This window comes from Triticum aestivum, chromosome 4A, assembly GCF_018294505.1.
Source record: "Triticum aestivum cultivar Chinese Spring chromosome 4A, IWGSC CS RefSeq v2.1, whole genome shotgun sequence".
Classification (NCBI taxonomy): Eukaryota; Viridiplantae; Streptophyta; class Magnoliopsida; order Poales; family Poaceae; genus Triticum; species Triticum aestivum.
The window spans coordinates 542,350,100-542,367,973 of record NC_057803.1 but is presented as its reverse complement, the minus strand read 5'-3'; the positions used below and the strand labels follow the sequence as shown (position 1 = coordinate 542,367,973).

The following is a 17,874-nucleotide window of genomic DNA, read 5'->3' as shown; positions in this document are numbered from 1 at the left end:
ACCAAACAAAGTCTAGTCCTGACCAATGCCATGATCGGTTCGGTTGTATATCTTGGAGCTCGTTTTCGTGGACTGTTTTGAATTGGTCTTGTTCACACCGACCGGTTGAGCAATTTTTCTCATGTTTGATCGTTTGTGCATAGGATTAGTAGGAAATGTTTTAGTATTGGTTTCTGGCATTGGTCTTGAATAGAAATCTTTCGGTGAAGAGGTACCATAGTCTTGTCGAGCTTTATTCGTACTTCCTCAGTCTGAGTTTTATAAGTCCCACTTGAATGTATTTTGGATCAAAATTTGACCATAAATTTAATAAAATATAATTTATATGTAATAAAAATTAGACCATTGAGAAGTTCTTTCATACATGAATTCAACATAATATTTTTGTGTCAAATAAATTAAATTTTACTAGTCAATTTATGGTTAAAATTTGAGCCAGAATATAAGAGGGACTAATAAGCCTGGACGGAGGTAGTACTATTCAATCTAGGTCTGTGTCCATGTTTAGTGAGTGAAACCGTCCTAGAAACAACTTAGTTTGTTTCGTGCCAAAAAAAACATCGGGCCTTTCTAGGACTGTCACAGCCATAGTTTCTAGCTGCGTGTGCCGATGCTCATGTGAGATATGCTCTTCAAGTATGAACTTTTTGATATTACTTCATGGGTAATACTATCTGTTACTACTATGTTGATGAATAGCGTTGGACGGTTGCTAATAGAACTCAGGCTCCATGGAGCCTGAATTTTGGAAACCTCAAAAATTAACATTTCAAATTTCAAAATTTATCAAAAACAATTACTCCATGTGTGTAAAGTTTCATGATGAAATATGTTTTGACGTGCTAAAAATCATGAATTTCATGATTTTTTTTATGTAGCTCACATCAAAACATATTTCATAAGAAAAATTTATGGACATTAAGTATACATCCTTTGATCCTTATGTAAATGTGTGATTTTTGGAAATTTAAAAAGTTGTTTTTTTGATTTTTTGCAAATCCAAAATTTATTACTCAGATTCAAGGCGCTATATTGCAGGTGGCACTCAGAACTAGAGATCCAAATATCACCATAGAGAATGTTTGTTCACGCAGGTGTAACTTTTTTCTGAATCGGATGTATATAGATACATTTTAGTGCGTTTGTTCACTCAAATATCCAAAACAACTTATATTTGTGAACGGATCAAGTACAAGACAAGCATCATGGACTGTATTGCCTGTGAAAACAGGGTAAAAGGGACCGGAAAATTTAACCGATTAAAGAAACATGAACCAACAGGTGGACCAAATAATGCCGGACCAATGATTCAATGACACCAGCAATACAACAGTATACAAATATTCCACTAACAACCAACGATGAAAAGAATATGAGGAAGGCACCACACTTTGTCACGACAACAGCAAGAATTGAGGTTTCAACACAAACTGTATAGCAGAAAATGACGTGATCACAGTAATCATTACAAAACATGTTATATGACAACTGCCACATCATGCCACGATCTTACATTATTAGCTGTCTGACAACCGCCCAAGTTCCAGCTAACCACATTATATACGCTATAAACACTGTATTTAGTGAAGACACAAATTTGCTACTAGAGCAAACCTGAAAAAATAAGAAGAAAAACGACACGGCCTTCTCATGCGAAGTCGCATCTGAAGTAAGGAGAAAAAGAACAGGTTGCCCTTCCTTGTCTTCACAAGTTGCAGAGCCTCTTCCGACATTCAGTATTCGTCTTTTTCGCGTATTTTCCGGGCCATACATGACACTCCTTTAGTAACCGGAGTTACAAAAAAAGCTTCTGGAGAACATTGTATTCAGCCTCTATTTACGCCTGAGAGAGATACAACTGCCCGGAATAGCTTATTGGTCAGAAACCACTTGCGCGTTAGTAACGAACACTTGAGCCAATTAACCCAAATCACGTTTTTAAGTATATAGCTGCTGTTTTTTTAGACTGTTAGAAGTGTCTTATCAGTGCTGAGAGAGGTTCAAGTCGATTCCAATGTTCATCCCGTTGTACGCAATTGGCGCATACATCCACATTTCATCAGAGCTGAGGAGCTGCACATAGTAGTAAATAAACCATTAAATAACTCTTTAACACGCGCATTCAAAATGGATGAAGTTCTGAACTGAACTGTGGAAAAGCCTCTCACCTTAATTTGAAGCTGCAAAAACTTCACATACTCCACTGCCTCTTCAAGCATAGTGCTGATATCTACCTGCAAGATAGCACAAGGGTTGATCTTTGAGTTGTTGCCCTTCATTTTACAGTACTATCCCCCCAAAAGCTATGAAGGACATGTTGCTGAGATGCTTACTTTGGTTCCATTCGGAACAAGGTTCTGTAGTACCTTCAGCCTCTCATTGATCTTTTCTCTTCTTTTCTGTATCCAACCAACAAGAGCATGAGTAACTGTTAATTTTAATTAACAGCAGAAAACTGAGAGGATGACGTGTAGCATACCCTTGCATAGAGGCTCTGGGGATCTGTTGTCTGGCGGCCAGCCTGAGCCTTGCTCTTCGGCTTAGAGGCAACAGGAGGCTCTTGAGAAGCATTAGAGTCAATTTCAGACGTGCAGCAGCTCAAGCTTTGCTTGTTTGTGTCAGTAGTGGTGCCATCGTCACCTTCACATTGCATGGCCTTCTTTGTCCGCTTCGAGTCGGCCTTCCTTGAGTATTTCCGACCCTGCATTTCAAAAAGATTCAAGCAGTAAGCATTCGCACCGGGCAACTAAAACGACCCTTGTACAAAAAAGAACAAAGCATTGAACACTCACACTTGTTTGGTCAGCTATTTTCCCCTGATCCTGGCACTTTCTCTTGTTGGACGTGTCGATGGAGTCGAGCAGGTTCATGCTCGAGTCTCCAAGATCGTCGCAGCTTGAATCGCCATTCCCATATGAAGGGTTGAAGATGGCATCCATAAACTGAGCCGCACCTTGCTCCTGAACCATGTTCAGGTCAAGTGCTGCGGTACAGGAGCCAATCCCATTTGAGTCGCCCAAATAGAAGCCCCCATAATCCGACGGCATATCAAGGACGAGACTACCAACACTGTTGCTACTAGCGGAACTGTATGCATTAGAGCTACCGTTACAGTGGGCATAGTATGCATGTGTGGCCTGAACAGACCAAGGCAGCTCCTGGTGTTCTTCCTCGCCGTTGGAGGGGAAGGTGCCAAGCAGCTGCTCCATCATCTCCGACTCCTCCGCCTGCGACGTCAGGCCAAGTGAGTCCCAGCCCGCTTCAGTAATCACTCCTCCAGACTCCATCCTGATATAAGTGTAGGGTGTGAGAGAGGACTTGGCTGTTTGATACACTTGTGCTTCCTGAAGCAAAAATGCAGGTTAGGACAGGTGCATTTATACTGATGAGAATGCTGAAGGAAAACAGAGCAGCTGCAGGATTAAGAAATGCAGGATCATGCTTAGAGAAATGGACACCCACGGCTGGGTATGACCTGTGCTGACAACGACCCTTCCAAGTATGGCCTGGGGATGGGCAAATAATGAGTTTAGAAAACTTCAACTGCTAGTTGGTAGACAACAAGATAGTGAATTATCCAAGATCACACATCTTCAGAAGTCAAGCCAATCAAAGCTCGAGTGGCAAGTGTCCCAAGGCCGGTTACAATGATTGCCGAGAATTCTCCCGCAACGTCGATGCACCAATAGGGCAAGGAAAAAAACATGCCTCTGAGGTTCAAATCAAAGCCAGGACAAACATGGGCTTATCTTAGCAATTAATACAGGATCAGGCATTATGAATTGTGGAGAATGTTGTTGGAATGGAATAATTCACTCCCAATAAACTAGAGTTGCAAGGAGAGGCTTGCACGACCATGATGGAGGGAATCTGGACATTTTTAAATGCTTAAAAGGGATTGGACAATGCCTCCAGTCCTCCGTGTATCCCGATTGCTTGTCATCTTATACTCAAAATGTACAGCTTTCCATCACCCCTATTTCAACAGCATCTGCCCGCAACCTTCGTGTCTGTTTCATACTTATGATACCACATCATCAAATTGAAACAAAGCCACTGATACACAATAATTGCACCAATCATTTACCTTTCGCGAACGAGTGTATAGAAGAAAGAGCTCCGAGTACCCAAACAGTGTGATATAGATCTAGACAAACTGAGAACTGAGGAAACCTGTACACGTTTGTAACTATCATCAGTATAACATGACATCTGTCCGGTGGTCAACCAGGTAACAGTTTCAGCCAAGATTACCAGAGACATCACAGATTCACAGGTGGGCACTTCCAATCTTCTTTTCAGATTATGGCGTATCTTCAAAATCAGAGAGCATGTGAAATCCAAATGACTCTGCACAACATCGGTCTTGCAATGACCCGGCAAATCTGAGTCATTGGGTGATCTGATGCCGATATCCTCATCAATCGGAACTGATTTTCGTATATTCAGGGAATTAGGAGCTGCACATGACTCGAATCTACCAGTCGTGCAAGGAATGAGCTGTACTTTTGCACTGCCCCTTCGCCACCAAAAAAGGACTTATTCTTCTTGCCTCTTTGTTCCACACAGAGGATCAAGGAGAGAATAAACAATGATATCTAAGATGCTGGCAAAAGGAAATGAATTGGAAGGAGCAAGATAATGTGTTTTGTTTATAGACCTGTTTGTTGTTGCCCTTTTAGCTGCATGAAAGAATCAGGAACTTCCAAACATTCTGCAGCCAAATTGCAAAATGATTTGTGAAATACCTACATAGTAATCTTGTGTCTCTGATAGGCATAGAAATGAAGAATATGGAGTCTTAGAACATACCCAAAATACAAAGTAACTTTCCGACTTCTAGAAGGTCCACTTGCATCATGAGGAAGCGAAATTACAAAATTGTTTCCTTTGAACCCATTCAAATCTGAAGGGACAAACATGAAATTCTCCTTAGCCCACAGATCAAGCATAGGACTACCCCTAATAAAATATGTATGGATAAATAACCTTGTTGTTGTCTTATTAAGATTAAATAACACTAATAAAGCTACTTATGTATGGAGCTTGAGTATGAGTACTGCTCATGCGCACAAATATTACTATCCCCTTTTTTTCCAAGTGATCACTATCCCCTTTTTGGTTCTACATATCAAGGACGAATTTCATATTATTATTTTTGCATGTTAACTTGGATCACTTTATGTGCACTATAATAATGGATCTTTTCAGAACACTGTATCATGGAAATTTACCCAATGGGGATGGCAGCTTCACTTGGCAGCCAATTCCGATTCTTTGCTCAAATGTTTACACAACATATTTCTCATTGTTACTTTCAGTTTATAAAATGGTGTGTCACTTTCAATTGAGAAAAAGGATAATGGCAAGTCGAACCAAATAATGGAATATTACTGATTGACTTGCATAGAAGTGTCGATATGATAGATACCCAGGAACACAACTCTCCGACACAATATATTTCAGAAGTATTCGGTTAACTAGTCAGACAATAACATGTAAGACTTTTGATACATGGAAAGTTTTTACTTATAAATACTAATTTACTGAACTATATACATTGTGAACAACCTGCTAATTAAGTAGTCAGACAATAACATGTACTCCCTCCGTTTCTAGATAAGGGCAGCCCGGTGCATGTAGCTCCCGCTTGCGCAGGGTCCAGGGAAGGGTCCGACCACTTTGGGTTTATTGTACGCAGCCTTTCCCTACATTTCTGCAAGAGGCTGTTTCCAGGACTTGAACCCGTGGCCTCATGGTCACAAGGCAGCAGCTTTACCACTGCACCAAGGTTCCCTCCATTTCTAGATATAAGACCTTCTAGAGATTTCGATACGGACTACATTCGGATGTATATAGACGTATTTTAGAGTGTAGATTCACTCATTTTGCTCCATATGTAGTCCGTACTGGAATATCTAGAAAGCCTTATATTTAGAAATGGAGGGAGTAAGACTTTTGATACATGGAAAGTTTTTACTTATAAATACTAATTTACTGAACTATATACATTTACGTAACAAGCAATGGTGAAGAAAAGTATATCGACCATGTGAAATAGCATCCAAAACAAAGACCTTACCTGCAGAGTCGTTGCTACAAAAAAAGTTTGCTCCAGCCATGCTACAGGAAAATTAACTAGCACAGTAACGTAACTCAAATGAAACTGAGGTCAAAGTGTTTATAAGTAAAAGTTCCAGTAGGTTCTGCATGTTCTCGTGCCGCAGCATGCACTTGAAACCTATCTATCTTAGTTAATACGAATATTCTCAATAAATATACATTATAATAACTGCATAAACATTCTTTTAGATAACATGAATATTCTCAATAAATATACATTAAAATAACTGCATAAACATTCCTCACCTATTTAAGCTCAAGTGGATAAAATACATTTTGATATTTCCACATCTATGATGATATTATCATGAAAATAAAGCAACAGAAAATGAGAATAACATGAAGGCCGGTTTCATTTTATCTTGTAGGTATATCAAATAAGTGTGAAACACAGACTATAAAGACTTGCAATGATCTTGGCTAACCCAAAGCCCATCTGAATTTTACCACTCCCGAAAATACCACCAAACAAGTTGATTAAAAACAGAAGAACATGTATCATACTTTCATATTTCATATGCATTGTGAACGCAAAAAACTGAGAAGTCAAACAAAACAAAAATACATTAATAAACCAGAGAACGAACCAGAAGTCAGAGAATATGCATAAAGACCTGAAGCCTGAAGGTCAAAGGTTAATAAAGTAGTGCAGAAGTGTTTCCAAGCCTACAACCATTTCAAGTCAAACAGAACATAGCATCTTCGATTAGCACAACCAAAAAAGAAAGCATCAACAGTTAATTTTTAACTCAAAATTTTGCTAGGAGGGCCTAGATACATCTCCTAACAAGACCCAGTAGCAAAGCAATTTAAGAACAAGTGGTACTGAAGAAGTGAAGAGTTAAGAGCCCTTGAAGAACAATACTCAGGAAAACTTAATATTCCTATTTCACCATTAGGCTTAAAGTTTACTTACATGCAACATCAGTTTTCTTTGCATTGCCTCTTACGTAGGTATGTAGGCTGAGTGGCTAACCCACTTTAATGCAATGAACAACTTAGGCTTATCATTGCAGCCTCCCTCATAGTCATATATTTACCAATTGATATTTTGTAGAAGATCGATATATGTACCTATATCTTTGACAAGTTTGTACAGTCACATCGAATTATTATGTTTTCTTAGATTTTGCAACATTAACATAATATTGACCAGTAAAAAAATGACAAAATTATAATATTTGGAGCTATATTTTTTTTATCATCACTCCAGAAAATGAAGAAAGTAATTAAAACTTTTGGCTGAAGAACTACTGAAACCTGACCATACATTTCTAAAATCAATTTAGAAGTTCAGAGTTCATGACAGGCTTGCAGCCCCTAACATATGTCAAAATAACAAAGATCTGTTGTGTGGATAGCACCCAACAGCATAACGAAAGAATCACCCAGACATAGAAGAACAATGGGAAATAAAAATAATAATCCCTGGGCTCCTCTTTCGATGCATCTACACACATTTATCATGTAAATATGAAATCAAATGAACACAAGCAATTCTCAAATAAAATTTATGCTGCCAGGCTCCTCTTGAATCACAACTGCATACGGGCCACACAAGTCAACCTTATTGCAAGCCCATTTACATTAACAGAACTAACTGCTGGAGTTTTACCATGGCATTCCAAAAAACAGATGGTAACTAATTAGATAGATTCAAAGTTGACTCAGAAATAAATCATGGTATTTTGATAGGCTAGAAAGGACAGAAACACAATGACCAGTTAGTTGCATTATTGTGGTAAAGTTTAGGATCTGGTCACGTCACACAAGATAAAATTTGACAAAGAACTTGAAAACTAATTTATCCTTTAATATTTAAAAGTAACACACTTCTAACTATTATCCAATGCTGACAGCAATGGTTGATGTCTCTGAATCAGGTTTTACACTGCTTTATTGATCTCATGACAAAAATCCACTGTAGGATATAATAGCCTTCGGACTTTCATTACACCAAGCCACTCAGTTCATACTCTTATTCAACTGCTAATTGTTGCTCATCTCTAAATACTACACCAGCACAAACCAAGTTTTGCTGTTGAGCGAGTTTGGTTACACTCCGACATTCAGCTCTTTGCTTCTCAACGGAAAACAGAGATGGGTGCTTAACTCCAAAGCATCATCGAAAAAGAGCACAACAAAGGCACAACATATCAAGGAAATAGGGGCTGATATTGCAGCCCCATGTTCTCAGGCAGTCCCATCATCAGATTGAGGTTCTGCACGGCCTGGCCAGATGCTCCCTTCACAAGATTGTCTATCTGCAGTGTTGAAGAACAAGAAGAATAAGGATTTTGCATCTTTAAGTCTGCAACATTTCGCTAACCTTGAGCAACTTATAGATTGATGCAACACTTACGACAGAGATGATGATGGCCCTTCCAGGAATTCTGTCCTCGAAGACATTCATGAAGCAGTAATTTGATCCAACAACATGGCGTGTGTGAGGAACATTGCTGCCATTTAACAGCTTGACAAATTCTTCACCCTGAAAAGATGCACACACAGAATGATGCTAACAAAAGAAAAGGCATTTATGTGGTAAAACTGTAAAATAGGAGCTCTCTGCAGATAGATAATTTAATCCACATGGTCAAACAAACAAACCTCATAAGTAGACTTGAGATGCTGATACAAATCACTGACAGTCACTCCAGGTGCCATTTCAACAAACATAGTAGATTGCATCCCACGTTTCTGTTCATCATACAGATAAATGATTTGATTTAACAACTGAATTCCACACATTTTTTATGCATTTAGTGCAGGTGCAGCACAGAACAAACTGCAGAACCTGGAGTTGTCTTTGAGTAAGTGCTTACCATGCAGATAAGATTTGGAGTGAAGCTGATAGTAACTTTGGATTCAGCAGCCTCTGACAATCCCTGTTCAACCTCAGGAACTGAAATGGTTTTATCTCATTGTCAGTAAGGCCATACTAAAGCCACTTTACCAAAGGGAGAACAAATGTCAGACTTGAGATGTTTGGAAAAAAGGATTACCATGACGGTGGCCTTTTATTCCGTAAGCATGAATGCCTTCAGCTATCTCGGTGTACAGATTTGCTTCCTTAGCTCCACGTCCTAAAGAAATAGATGTCATGGGGAGCAGTTTGGTTATTAATCAAGTCATTACAAGCTTATATTTTGAAGTCATCGTATCTTCAAAAAATACCTGCCCCGGTAACCCCAGATTTTGCATCAATTATTATATTGCTCAGCTTGATCAGTTTTGCCTGCAAGGTAAAATAAAATATGGTTAGAACCTCTGATCCAGTTCTGAATCCCATGTGGAGACAAGGTATGTCCGTAACCTAGATACTAAGAAGACTACTCCCTCCGTTCCAAATTATAAGATGTTCTAACTTTTTTCTGAATCGGATGTATATTTGTGTGTTTGCTCACTCATTTCAGTCCATATGTAGTCCATATTGAAATATCCAAAACATCTTATAATTTGGAACGGAGGTAATATTAAACTGATGACATTTTAAAATTTACATAAAGGAGCGTGACTAGGCAGAATATTTTGACAAATTTACTTCCTTTGCTACAGAAAATGGAGATTCTTTGTACAAATATATCACACAAGTGGGGGCTATTGAGTCTAAATTTGTGTTGCTTTGATCAAAGAATGGGAGGACTAAGAACTTCTATTGATTCTAACCTTTATTAGAGGAACAAGAGGGAGCTGAATAGACGTGGGATAACATCCCGGGTTGGCAACAAGCCGAGCATTTCTTATTTCATCTCGAAGAACCTCCGTCAAACCATAAACAGCCTCTTCCTGAATATAAAGATACACAGACCACAAAGGAAATGAGTTTATAACAAACACACAAAATGACAGGAGAGGAGTAAAAAACATCATAGGCTACAAAGGAATCTAACTGAAGCCCCAAATGTAATATACAAAGAAATCGATGGAACATGTCAATAGGAATCCAAGTTGGTAATTAAATGTTGAAACTGGAACTTCAGAACTTGGTAGCTTCAAAATTTGTGTGACCAATGGCTGGTATATTAAAAAATCTGTAGGGTATAGTAGTCAAGAAAACCTGAAGTTCTGGTGCCCTATGAGCATGACCATACCACTCAGCATACTCATTGATGTCACGCAAACGGAAATCCTGCAAGCATGGTAAGTCAGAATGATTGGATGTTCAATAGCAACCGAGGACCTATGCAGATAAAGCATGAGTTTGTGTAGAGCATACCGCAGAGAGATCAACAATCTTCAGTTGCTGGGGTAAGCCTTTAATAATTTCCTGATAAAAAACTTGCGATCAGACATTGCTCTTAGTGTGTCCAGTACAAAATCTGATCTCCCAATTGACAGCAGAGCATATAACTGGATTCCTTCATAAGTTCAGCAATTGATAGAAAATATCTCAGAAAAATCATGATGAAGATACCAACCTGTGTTGTTCCATGTGGCAAGCAACAAAAAACAGCATCAACGTCTGAAAAATCTGCATCTTTAATTGCAACTAAATTTGGCAGGTCCTGCAATATTAAAAGAGGATCAACATAAGCCAGCACAAATTCATATACAGAAATGTGCTACTGCTGAAAGGTTTCGCTAATTCTTGATGTACAAGAATGATGCATCAAATAAGGAGGAAGTGAAGAGAAGTTCTTACTTGTGTTATCAAGTGAGGAAATACAGATCCAAACTGTTCACCAGCTTTTCTGTCCGCGGTCATCACTGTGATACGGAACTGAGGGTGGTTTGCTAGAAGCCGAACAATCTGTTGGCAAAAATGTACCGTGCAACATTAGTAACTGAACCATAAGAGGATCAGAATATCGGAATCCTAGCACCGGAATGTTGCATCGGAAAAGCAAAAAAAGATAAGTGCATAGGAGTAAAGGTGGGTTGTCCTGTTAGATTTGCGACCAAACTAACCCTACCCTGCCAGATTTCTGGTGATAATGGCCAAGAATGTGCCCCTTGTTTATATGGTTGCCGGGTAAAACAATCTACCCCTGGGCCTGGATGATAAGCAGTCAATACAAATGGAAAATGACAGGGAAAAAATAACAACCTCAGCTCCAGTATAACCGCTGGCTCCTAGCACTGCAATGCGCACTTCCTCCCCTGATTTAACTGCTGGTGTCTTAGGAGAGTACTGTTTTTGTGGTGAAGAAGCAATGGATGCTCTCACACAAACTGAAGAGCGTCCAACCTTCAATGTAGACATTTTTATTAGTACGTGGAGTATGACACTAAACAAACAAATATTTATAAGAAATAAGAGAGCATAAAACTCACCTTAGGAGTTGTTTTGAGCTTGAAACCACCACATGGCTTGAAAGTAGATCCAAGGAGTCCATTCTACACGTGAAATAAAAAAATCACCTCAGCGCTTAAGTTAAAAATAAGCAATTTCATGACGAAACAGGATGCAATTGCTGGAACAATGCCACAGTTGGGTCAGAGGACCACCCGTTATGACCAATTCACTCTTAAGATATGCAGTTCATGTTCCCATTTAAAAGATGCCATCATACCATTCTCAGACATTTCAGTTAGCAAATTCAAAATTGCTTACTGGTACCGAAGCAATCAGTTTCACTAAAACCTTACTGTAGTTTGATGAAACTCCCATGCTATGCTTTAGGCATATGTTTATTACATCCTCTACAAAGGGGAAAAACGACCATACTAAACAGCTAATCGGGTTATGACCAATTCACCCACTCTTAAGGTACAGTTCATGTTCCCATTTAAGAGATGTCATCATACCATTCTCAGACATTTCAGTTCGCAAATTCAAACCTTACTGGTAGCGAAGCAATCAGTTTCACTAAAACCTTATTTCCCACTCTACAGAGGGGGGAAATGACCCGCACTAGAACAGCTAATCGCGTTCAACTGACAGGTGAGAACCAACCAATACACGGCCAGGGCTGGTTAACACAGTCCGAACCAACTCAGGCACGCCCCTATTCATTTCCCCAATCAATCAGAGCTTGAACAGGACAGAAAAGGAACCAAAGAGCGGGAGTCACCTTGGGGGCCAATCCGGCGCGCGCCGGAGCCGCACCACCGAGCGCCGTCGATCCCATGCCCGCTACGGGGGGTAGTCGGGCTCGCCGGCGTCGCGGAGGGCTGGCAAATCGAGATTGATGGGAGTCAGCTGAAAGGTGGAGTTACAGCAAGTGTCAGGAAGGTGTGGGAGCGTATAAATGCACCTCGTGGGGAAAGGGAAGGAGGGCCGGTCGCTGTGGGTGCGCTGGCGACGGCGGCGGCGGCTACGGGCTTGGTTGGTGGTCGCAGCGCCGTTCCTCGCGGTCGTGGATTGGGTAGGTGGACCTGGGGGGTCTGGTGGGCCGGAGGGGGCGGGCTGTCAGCGGGGCTGAGGGCCTCGTGGGAACTGTTCTTGGAGTGACCTGTATGGTGGCATTGTTTGGGGAGCACCGGGGCCGAGCCCAGCAGTGGGTGGGGTAGGAGCAATCGCCCTGCTACAGCAACGGGGAGGGTTCCGAGCCGGGGGAGTCGGGTGACGGAGCAATCGCGGCGGGGAACGGTGCGTGGCGCGCCCGGCCGGAGGAGACGAGAGGCGGGGCTGGAGTGCGGCGTATGTGTCACGCACGTATCCCTGACTGAGCCCAAAGCCGGCTTCCCAAACCTGCCTTAAACGCTCGCGGCACCAACACTGTTACTGTTTCTGACACCATCACAACAGTCATCAAAAGTAAAAATAACGGCTCACCTTCATACTCGAGCTCGACGCGGCCCCATCGCTGATATACAGCTTTACGGACCTACAAGATGGCTCACTAATAGAGGCGAAATCATTGCCGTTGGACGAATCGGACTGAGGCAACACCCCGAGAACGTGAACTCCAGATCTGACTCCCCCTGCACAACTAAAACGTCGGAGGAAGAAATCATATATGTCTATCACGAACCACGAACCTAGCACACGATCCACCATCTTTCATATGCCGCCAATGCAGACCAATCTGCATCCGCTCCTAAACTACCTCCCGAGCTCCGCGCTAGTGTTGGAGCAAACGCCATCACAACAACGGAGCCCGAGGACATAAATCCAACACAAGAATACCATCAACAACAAAGTCCCGAGACTATGTGATCTGCATCAACAACCTAAAGAGACGTGGAGAGGGGTGCTTTTTGTAGATCTGGGTCGTTTCCGATAAAAGTAGTATACTACAACCAACGGACTTCCAACGCTGGAAAAAACTGCATCTACGTAAATGCACGGCCATGAAGCACTAACATGCACTTCCTTCATCCCATAATATAAGATCATTTTGCAAGCTTACTTATAAATACTTTCTCATTGAAAAAATATGTGAGGTGGTTGATGAAGCTATGTACCTAGGGTAGGATCATGGACCTGTCATACCTACCCTACCCGAGGACATCTCTAGAAGAAATCACCTTTCAATCGACTTGAAGATGTTCCACTCGACAGGCTCGAAGACACTCGACAGACTCGAAGACACTCGACCAAGAAGCAACCACTCGACGGCCAGGAGACCTAAAGTCACTCCGCACGCTAACGATCGGTCATTAAATAGCTTTTTATGGTCATCATAGCACTTTATTACTAGCGTTACCAGTAACGCCTCGCCTTAATAAACATTGAACCATTGGTAACGTGGCCTGGTCGGGGGCCTGGCGCACTCTATATAAGCCACCCCCCCTCCGAGACAAGGGTTCGCACCTCTGTAACTCATGCACGCATAATCCAGTCGACCGCCTCCGGGCTCCGAGACGTAGGGCTATTACTTCCTCCGAGAAGGGCCTGAACTCGTAAACCTTGCGTGCTTACAACTTCTCCACAGCTAAGATCCTGCCTCTCCATACGTACCCCCCTACATCACTGTCAGGCTTAGAACCACGACAGTTGGCGCCCACCGTGGGGCCGGTGTTTTAGCGTTTTGTTGGAGGAGTTGCGATCTTTTCCGACCCGAATCATCATCGTTTTCGACGGAGTTTTGGTGGAGGGCCGCGAGATCCGTCTCGGCGCGCTCACGTTCATCGCCGACGACTCCGCCTGGCTTCACGAGGCTCCGCTCGACGTGGACGCACTCCCTGTCCGCGGGGCAACACACTTTCGCGCGTGCGTCCGCGGCGTTCTCCTGCGGCAACCGTCGACCCCTTACCGGTCGGCTCCTGTGCTGTCCTCCCTCCCCGTTTCCCGCCGGCGCAAGCGCTCCGGTCGGTCGAGACTTCAGCAGTGGGTGAGACACGCGGTGGCCCGTCAGTCGGCCATCCCTCAAGTCGCGGCGATCGAGCCCGACGAATCCCTCTACGGCCTGTTCAATCTGTCGACTGGCTCCGCAGAGACCGCATCCGAGTGCGGTAGCAGCGATTCGGCGACGGAGGTTCTGATGGCCGATGGACTACCCAGTCCTCCCGGTTTTCCCAGCACCGACGGAGGCACGGGCGGAGGCGACCCGTCGCATCCCCATGAGGAATATCTTCCCGAGCCTCTCACGTCGCTGCAGAGGGAAAAACTTCGCCGCCGGAACATGGATGCACTGCACACTCCTATCATTGGAGAAACCCCCGAGGCTCGCGCCTTGGAGGACGCGCACCTGGCAAATTTGGCCGAGCGTGCTCGACTAGAAAACCTCCAGCGAGCACTCGACGAGCGGGCGCGACAACGGGTTCCCGAATCCAGTCGACGTCAGCTTTTCCCGCCCCCGCAGGTATATCGAACTCCGATTCAGAATTTAGCAGCTGCAGCCCGCATAGCGGAGTCAATTCAGCCTTCCCAGTCGGAGGCTGGCAGAGGCTTGCTGCAGATCAGAGCGTTGCTCCGGGCAGCAGGAGATCAGAATTCCGCTATTTCTCAGTCGCGGAACAGGATTCACAGCAGATCTGTTGCCACGGACACAGTCCAGTCGGTTCACAGCCCGAGATCGCCCCCGAAGCGTGAGGGACGTGGGGACCGGCGTGACCAGTATGGGAACCATGAATAGTATGAACACCGAGTCGGTCGTGACGGTCGGCGTCGAGTGCCCACGCCTCCCCCGAGGAGCGGGTCGTATGTGCCTCGCCAGCAGGATGACAGGCGCACTCATAGTGGTGGGCGAAGGGTTTCAGTCGACCCCAGAGGGCCAGGCTTTGACGCGAGATCCATTCTCGTCCAAGGTTTGGTCGACCGGAACAGGGCTCACCGAGAAGGTCACGACAGAGATGCCCCTACCAACAGCAGAGTGCATGTATCGAGGCCAGAGTGCTTTAGTCGAGCCATCAGGGCCGCTGTGATTCCTCCCAACTTCAGGTTGGCGACTGGAGTCAGTAAGTTCACTGGCGAGTCCAAGCCCGATACTTGGCTTGAAGATTACCGAGTGGCCGTCCAGATCGGCGGCGGCAATGATGAAGTGGCCATGAAGCACCTGCCTCTCATGTTAGAGGGCTCGGCCAGAGTGTGGCTGAACTAGTTGGCGCCTAGCAGCATTTACACTTGGGAGGATCTCTCTCTAGTGTTCGTCACCACATTCGAAGGCATGTGCAAGCGACCGGCAGGGCTGACGGAACTGCGGTCTTGTGTACAGAAACCAAATGAAACTTTGAGGGATTACATCCAGAAGTGGATCACGTTACATCACTCGGTGGAGAATGTGCCTGACCACCAAGCGGTTTGTGCTTTCAAGGAGGGCGTCAAGTACAGAGAACTGAGCTTGAAATTCGGTCGAACCGGAGAGATGTCCCTGAATCGGATGATGGAGATTGCCACCAAGTACGCTAATGGTGAAGATGGGGATCAACTTCGGAGCGGCAAGCTGAAGTCAGTTGCCCAAGAAACCGGAGGGAATTCCAATCGGAAACAGAAGCAGAAAGCCGAGCCAGCTGCTCCCGGGGAAGCCTTGGCCATAACTCAGGGAAAGTTTAAAGGGAAACCTAAAGGGCCTTAGAACCCCAAAAAGGTTAAAGACCAGGACGGAAATGATGTGTTGGACTTGCCATGTCTCGTCCACACGAAGAAAGATGAAGAGGGTAATTTCATTTACCCGAAACATACCACTCGACAGTGTCGACTCTTGATCCAACAGTTCCAGGGTAAGCAACCCAAGGGTAAGGAAAAGGAGTCGGACAAAGTCGAGGACAAAGAGGACAGTGACGACGGATACCCTCAAGTCAATTCCACCTTGGTGATTTTTGCTGACGTTGAGAGCAAAAGTCGACTGAAAGTCATCAATCGAGAGGTGAATATGGTTGCTCCGGCGACACCAAGTTATCTGAAATGGTCCCAGACTGCCATCACGTTCGACCAGTCTGATCACCCAACGCATATTGCCACCCCTGGGAGGCAAGCTCTGGTGGTCGACCCAGTGGTTGAAGGCACTCGACTGACCAAAGTCCTAATGGATGGTGGCAGTGGTTTGAACATATTGTATGCAGAGACATTGAAAGGGATGGGCATTCTGATGTCCAGACTCAGCGCCAGCAACATGAGTTTCCATGGAGTCATTCCTGGGAAGAAGGCTAAATCACTCGGCCAGATTGCCCTTGATGTGGTTTTTGGTGATTCCAAGAATTACCGGAAAGAGAAGTTGACATTTGAAGTTGTAGACTTCCAGAGTGCCTATCATGCTATTTTGGGAAGGCCGGCTTATGCACGCTTCATGGCCCGACCATGTTATGTGTATCTCAAATTGAAGATGCCTGGTCCCAAAGGTGTGATCACCATTACAGGCAATCGGAAGAAAGCAGAAGAGTGTTTTCAAAAAGGCTCAAAGATTGCTAATGCTCAGATGGCAGTGGTCGAGCTGCAAGAGTACCAGAAGACTGCTGACCCGAGTGAGTTACTACGAGCCAAGAAGCCTGCTTCAGAATCAGCTTTTCAGTCGTCCGGTGAAACGAAGCCAGTTCAGATTCACCCGACCGATCCCAATGCTGCTCCGACTCACATCTCAACAATGCTCGACTCCAAATAGGAAGAAGTGCTCATCCAGTTCCTCCGTGAAAACGGGGACATCTTCGCATGGAAGCCCTCTGACATGCCGGGTGTTCCCAGGGAGCTGGCTGAGCACCGCCTGAGAGTCGACTCAAAAGTAAAACCTGTCAAGGAACATCTCCGACGGTCCGCCGTCCAGAAGAGAAAGGCTATTGGCGAAGAGGTAGCTCGGCTTTTAGCTGTGGAGTTTATCCGAGAAATCTACCACTCCGAGTGGCTCGCCAATGTTGTCATGGTTCCCAAGAAGGACAAGTCACTTCGCATGTGCATTGACTTTAAACATATCAATTGGGCCTGCCCGAAAGATCATTTTCCTCTCCCCCGCATCGACCAGATAGTCGACTCGACTGCAGGATGTGAGCGACTGTCTTTTCTAGACGCCTATTCCGGGTACCATCAGATCCGTCTGTATGGACCTGATGAGATTAAAACAGCTTTCATCACCCCATTCGGGTGCTTCTGCTATGTTACCATGCCATTCGGCCTCAAGAATGCCGGAGCCACGTTCATGAGGATGATTCAGAAGTGTTTACTTACCCAAATCACTCGGAATGTGGAGGCATACATGGATGATATTGTGGTTAAGTCACGGAAGGGTTCCGACCTGCTGACTGACCTTGCTGAAACCTTTGCCAACCTCAGGAGGTATGATATCAAGCTCAATCCATCAAAGTGCACATTCGGAGTTCCAGGCGGAAAGCTACTCGGTTTTCTCGTTTCCGAACGGGGAATCGACGCCAATCCTGAAAAAATTGGTACTATACTCCGGATGAAGCGTCTTGTGCGTGTGCATGACGTCCAGA

The 17,874-nt window shown here is 44.1% G+C and overlaps 2 protein-coding genes across 6 annotated transcripts; both read right to left on the bottom strand.

Annotated features, from left to right (window-relative positions):
* Positions 1 to 1,412: 1,412 nt before the first annotated feature.
* On the bottom strand, positions 1,413 to 7,710 carry LOC123086821 (transcription factor RSL3). Of its 5 annotated transcripts, none has more exons than XM_044508638.1 (8): positions 4,813 to 7,710; positions 4,255 to 4,714; positions 3,476 to 4,173; positions 2,793 to 3,344; positions 2,480 to 2,701; positions 2,334 to 2,399; positions 2,169 to 2,234; positions 1,413 to 2,073 (listed from the first exon to the last, which is right to left on the bottom strand). In XM_044508638.1, the coding sequence occupies exons 4-8, from the start codon at positions 3,285 to 3,287 to the stop codon at positions 1,984 to 1,986; spliced, it is 939 nt and encodes a 312-aa protein (XP_044364573.1). In that variant the 5' UTR covers positions 3,288 to 3,344; positions 3,476 to 4,173; positions 4,255 to 4,714; positions 4,813 to 7,710; the 3' UTR covers positions 1,413 to 1,983. The 5 variants fall into 5 exon arrangements, with proteins under 5 accessions (XP_044364573.1, XP_044364574.1, XP_044364571.1 ...); XM_044508639.1 differs by having other exon boundaries at positions 4,088 to 4,173; XM_044508636.1 differs by having other exon boundaries at positions 2,793 to 4,173.
* A 205-nt stretch (positions 7,711 to 7,915) lies between these two features.
* Positions 7,916 to 12,551, bottom strand: LOC123086820 (probable N-acetyl-gamma-glutamyl-phosphate reductase, chloroplastic). The gene is made up of 15 exons (XM_044508635.1): positions 12,324 to 12,551; positions 12,141 to 12,240; positions 11,401 to 11,463; positions 11,174 to 11,314; positions 10,769 to 10,876; positions 10,545 to 10,631; positions 10,343 to 10,393; positions 10,184 to 10,255; positions 9,793 to 9,912; positions 9,301 to 9,361; positions 9,129 to 9,209; positions 8,949 to 9,028; positions 8,734 to 8,823; positions 8,486 to 8,614; positions 7,916 to 8,387 (listed from the first exon to the last, which is right to left on the bottom strand). Exons 2-15 carry the CDS (start codon positions 12,195 to 12,197, stop codon positions 8,280 to 8,282), a joined length of 1,248 nt encoding a protein of 415 aa, XP_044364570.1. The 5' UTR covers positions 12,198 to 12,240; positions 12,324 to 12,551; the 3' UTR covers positions 7,916 to 8,279.
* Between the last annotated feature and the right edge of the window lie 5,323 nt (positions 12,552 to 17,874).

Coding starts and splice junctions, on each gene's coding strand:
- LOC123086820 (XM_044508635.1), bottom strand. CDS start 12,197: ATGGGATCGACGGCGCTCGGTGGTGCGGCTCCGGCGCGCGCCGGATTG. Junction 10,632..10,768: donor TTCCTCACTTGATAACACAA/GTAAGAACTTCT, acceptor TTAATATTGCAG/GACCTGCCAAATTTAGTTGC. Junction 8,388..8,485: donor GGGCCATCATCATCTCTGTC/GTAAGTGTTGCA, acceptor TCAACACTGCAG/ATAGACAATCTTGTGAAGGG.
- LOC123086821 (XM_044508636.1), bottom strand. CDS start 3,287: ATGGAGTCTGGAGGAGTGATTACTGAAGCGGGCTGGGACTCACTTGGC. Junction 2,702..2,792: donor AAATAGCTGACCAAACAAGT/GTGAGTGTTCAA, acceptor TTTGAAATGCAG/GGTCGGAAATACTCAAGGAA. Junction 2,400..2,479: donor CCCAGAGCCTCTATGCAAGG/GTATGCTACACG, acceptor GGTTGGATACAG/AAAAGAAGAGAAAAGATCAA.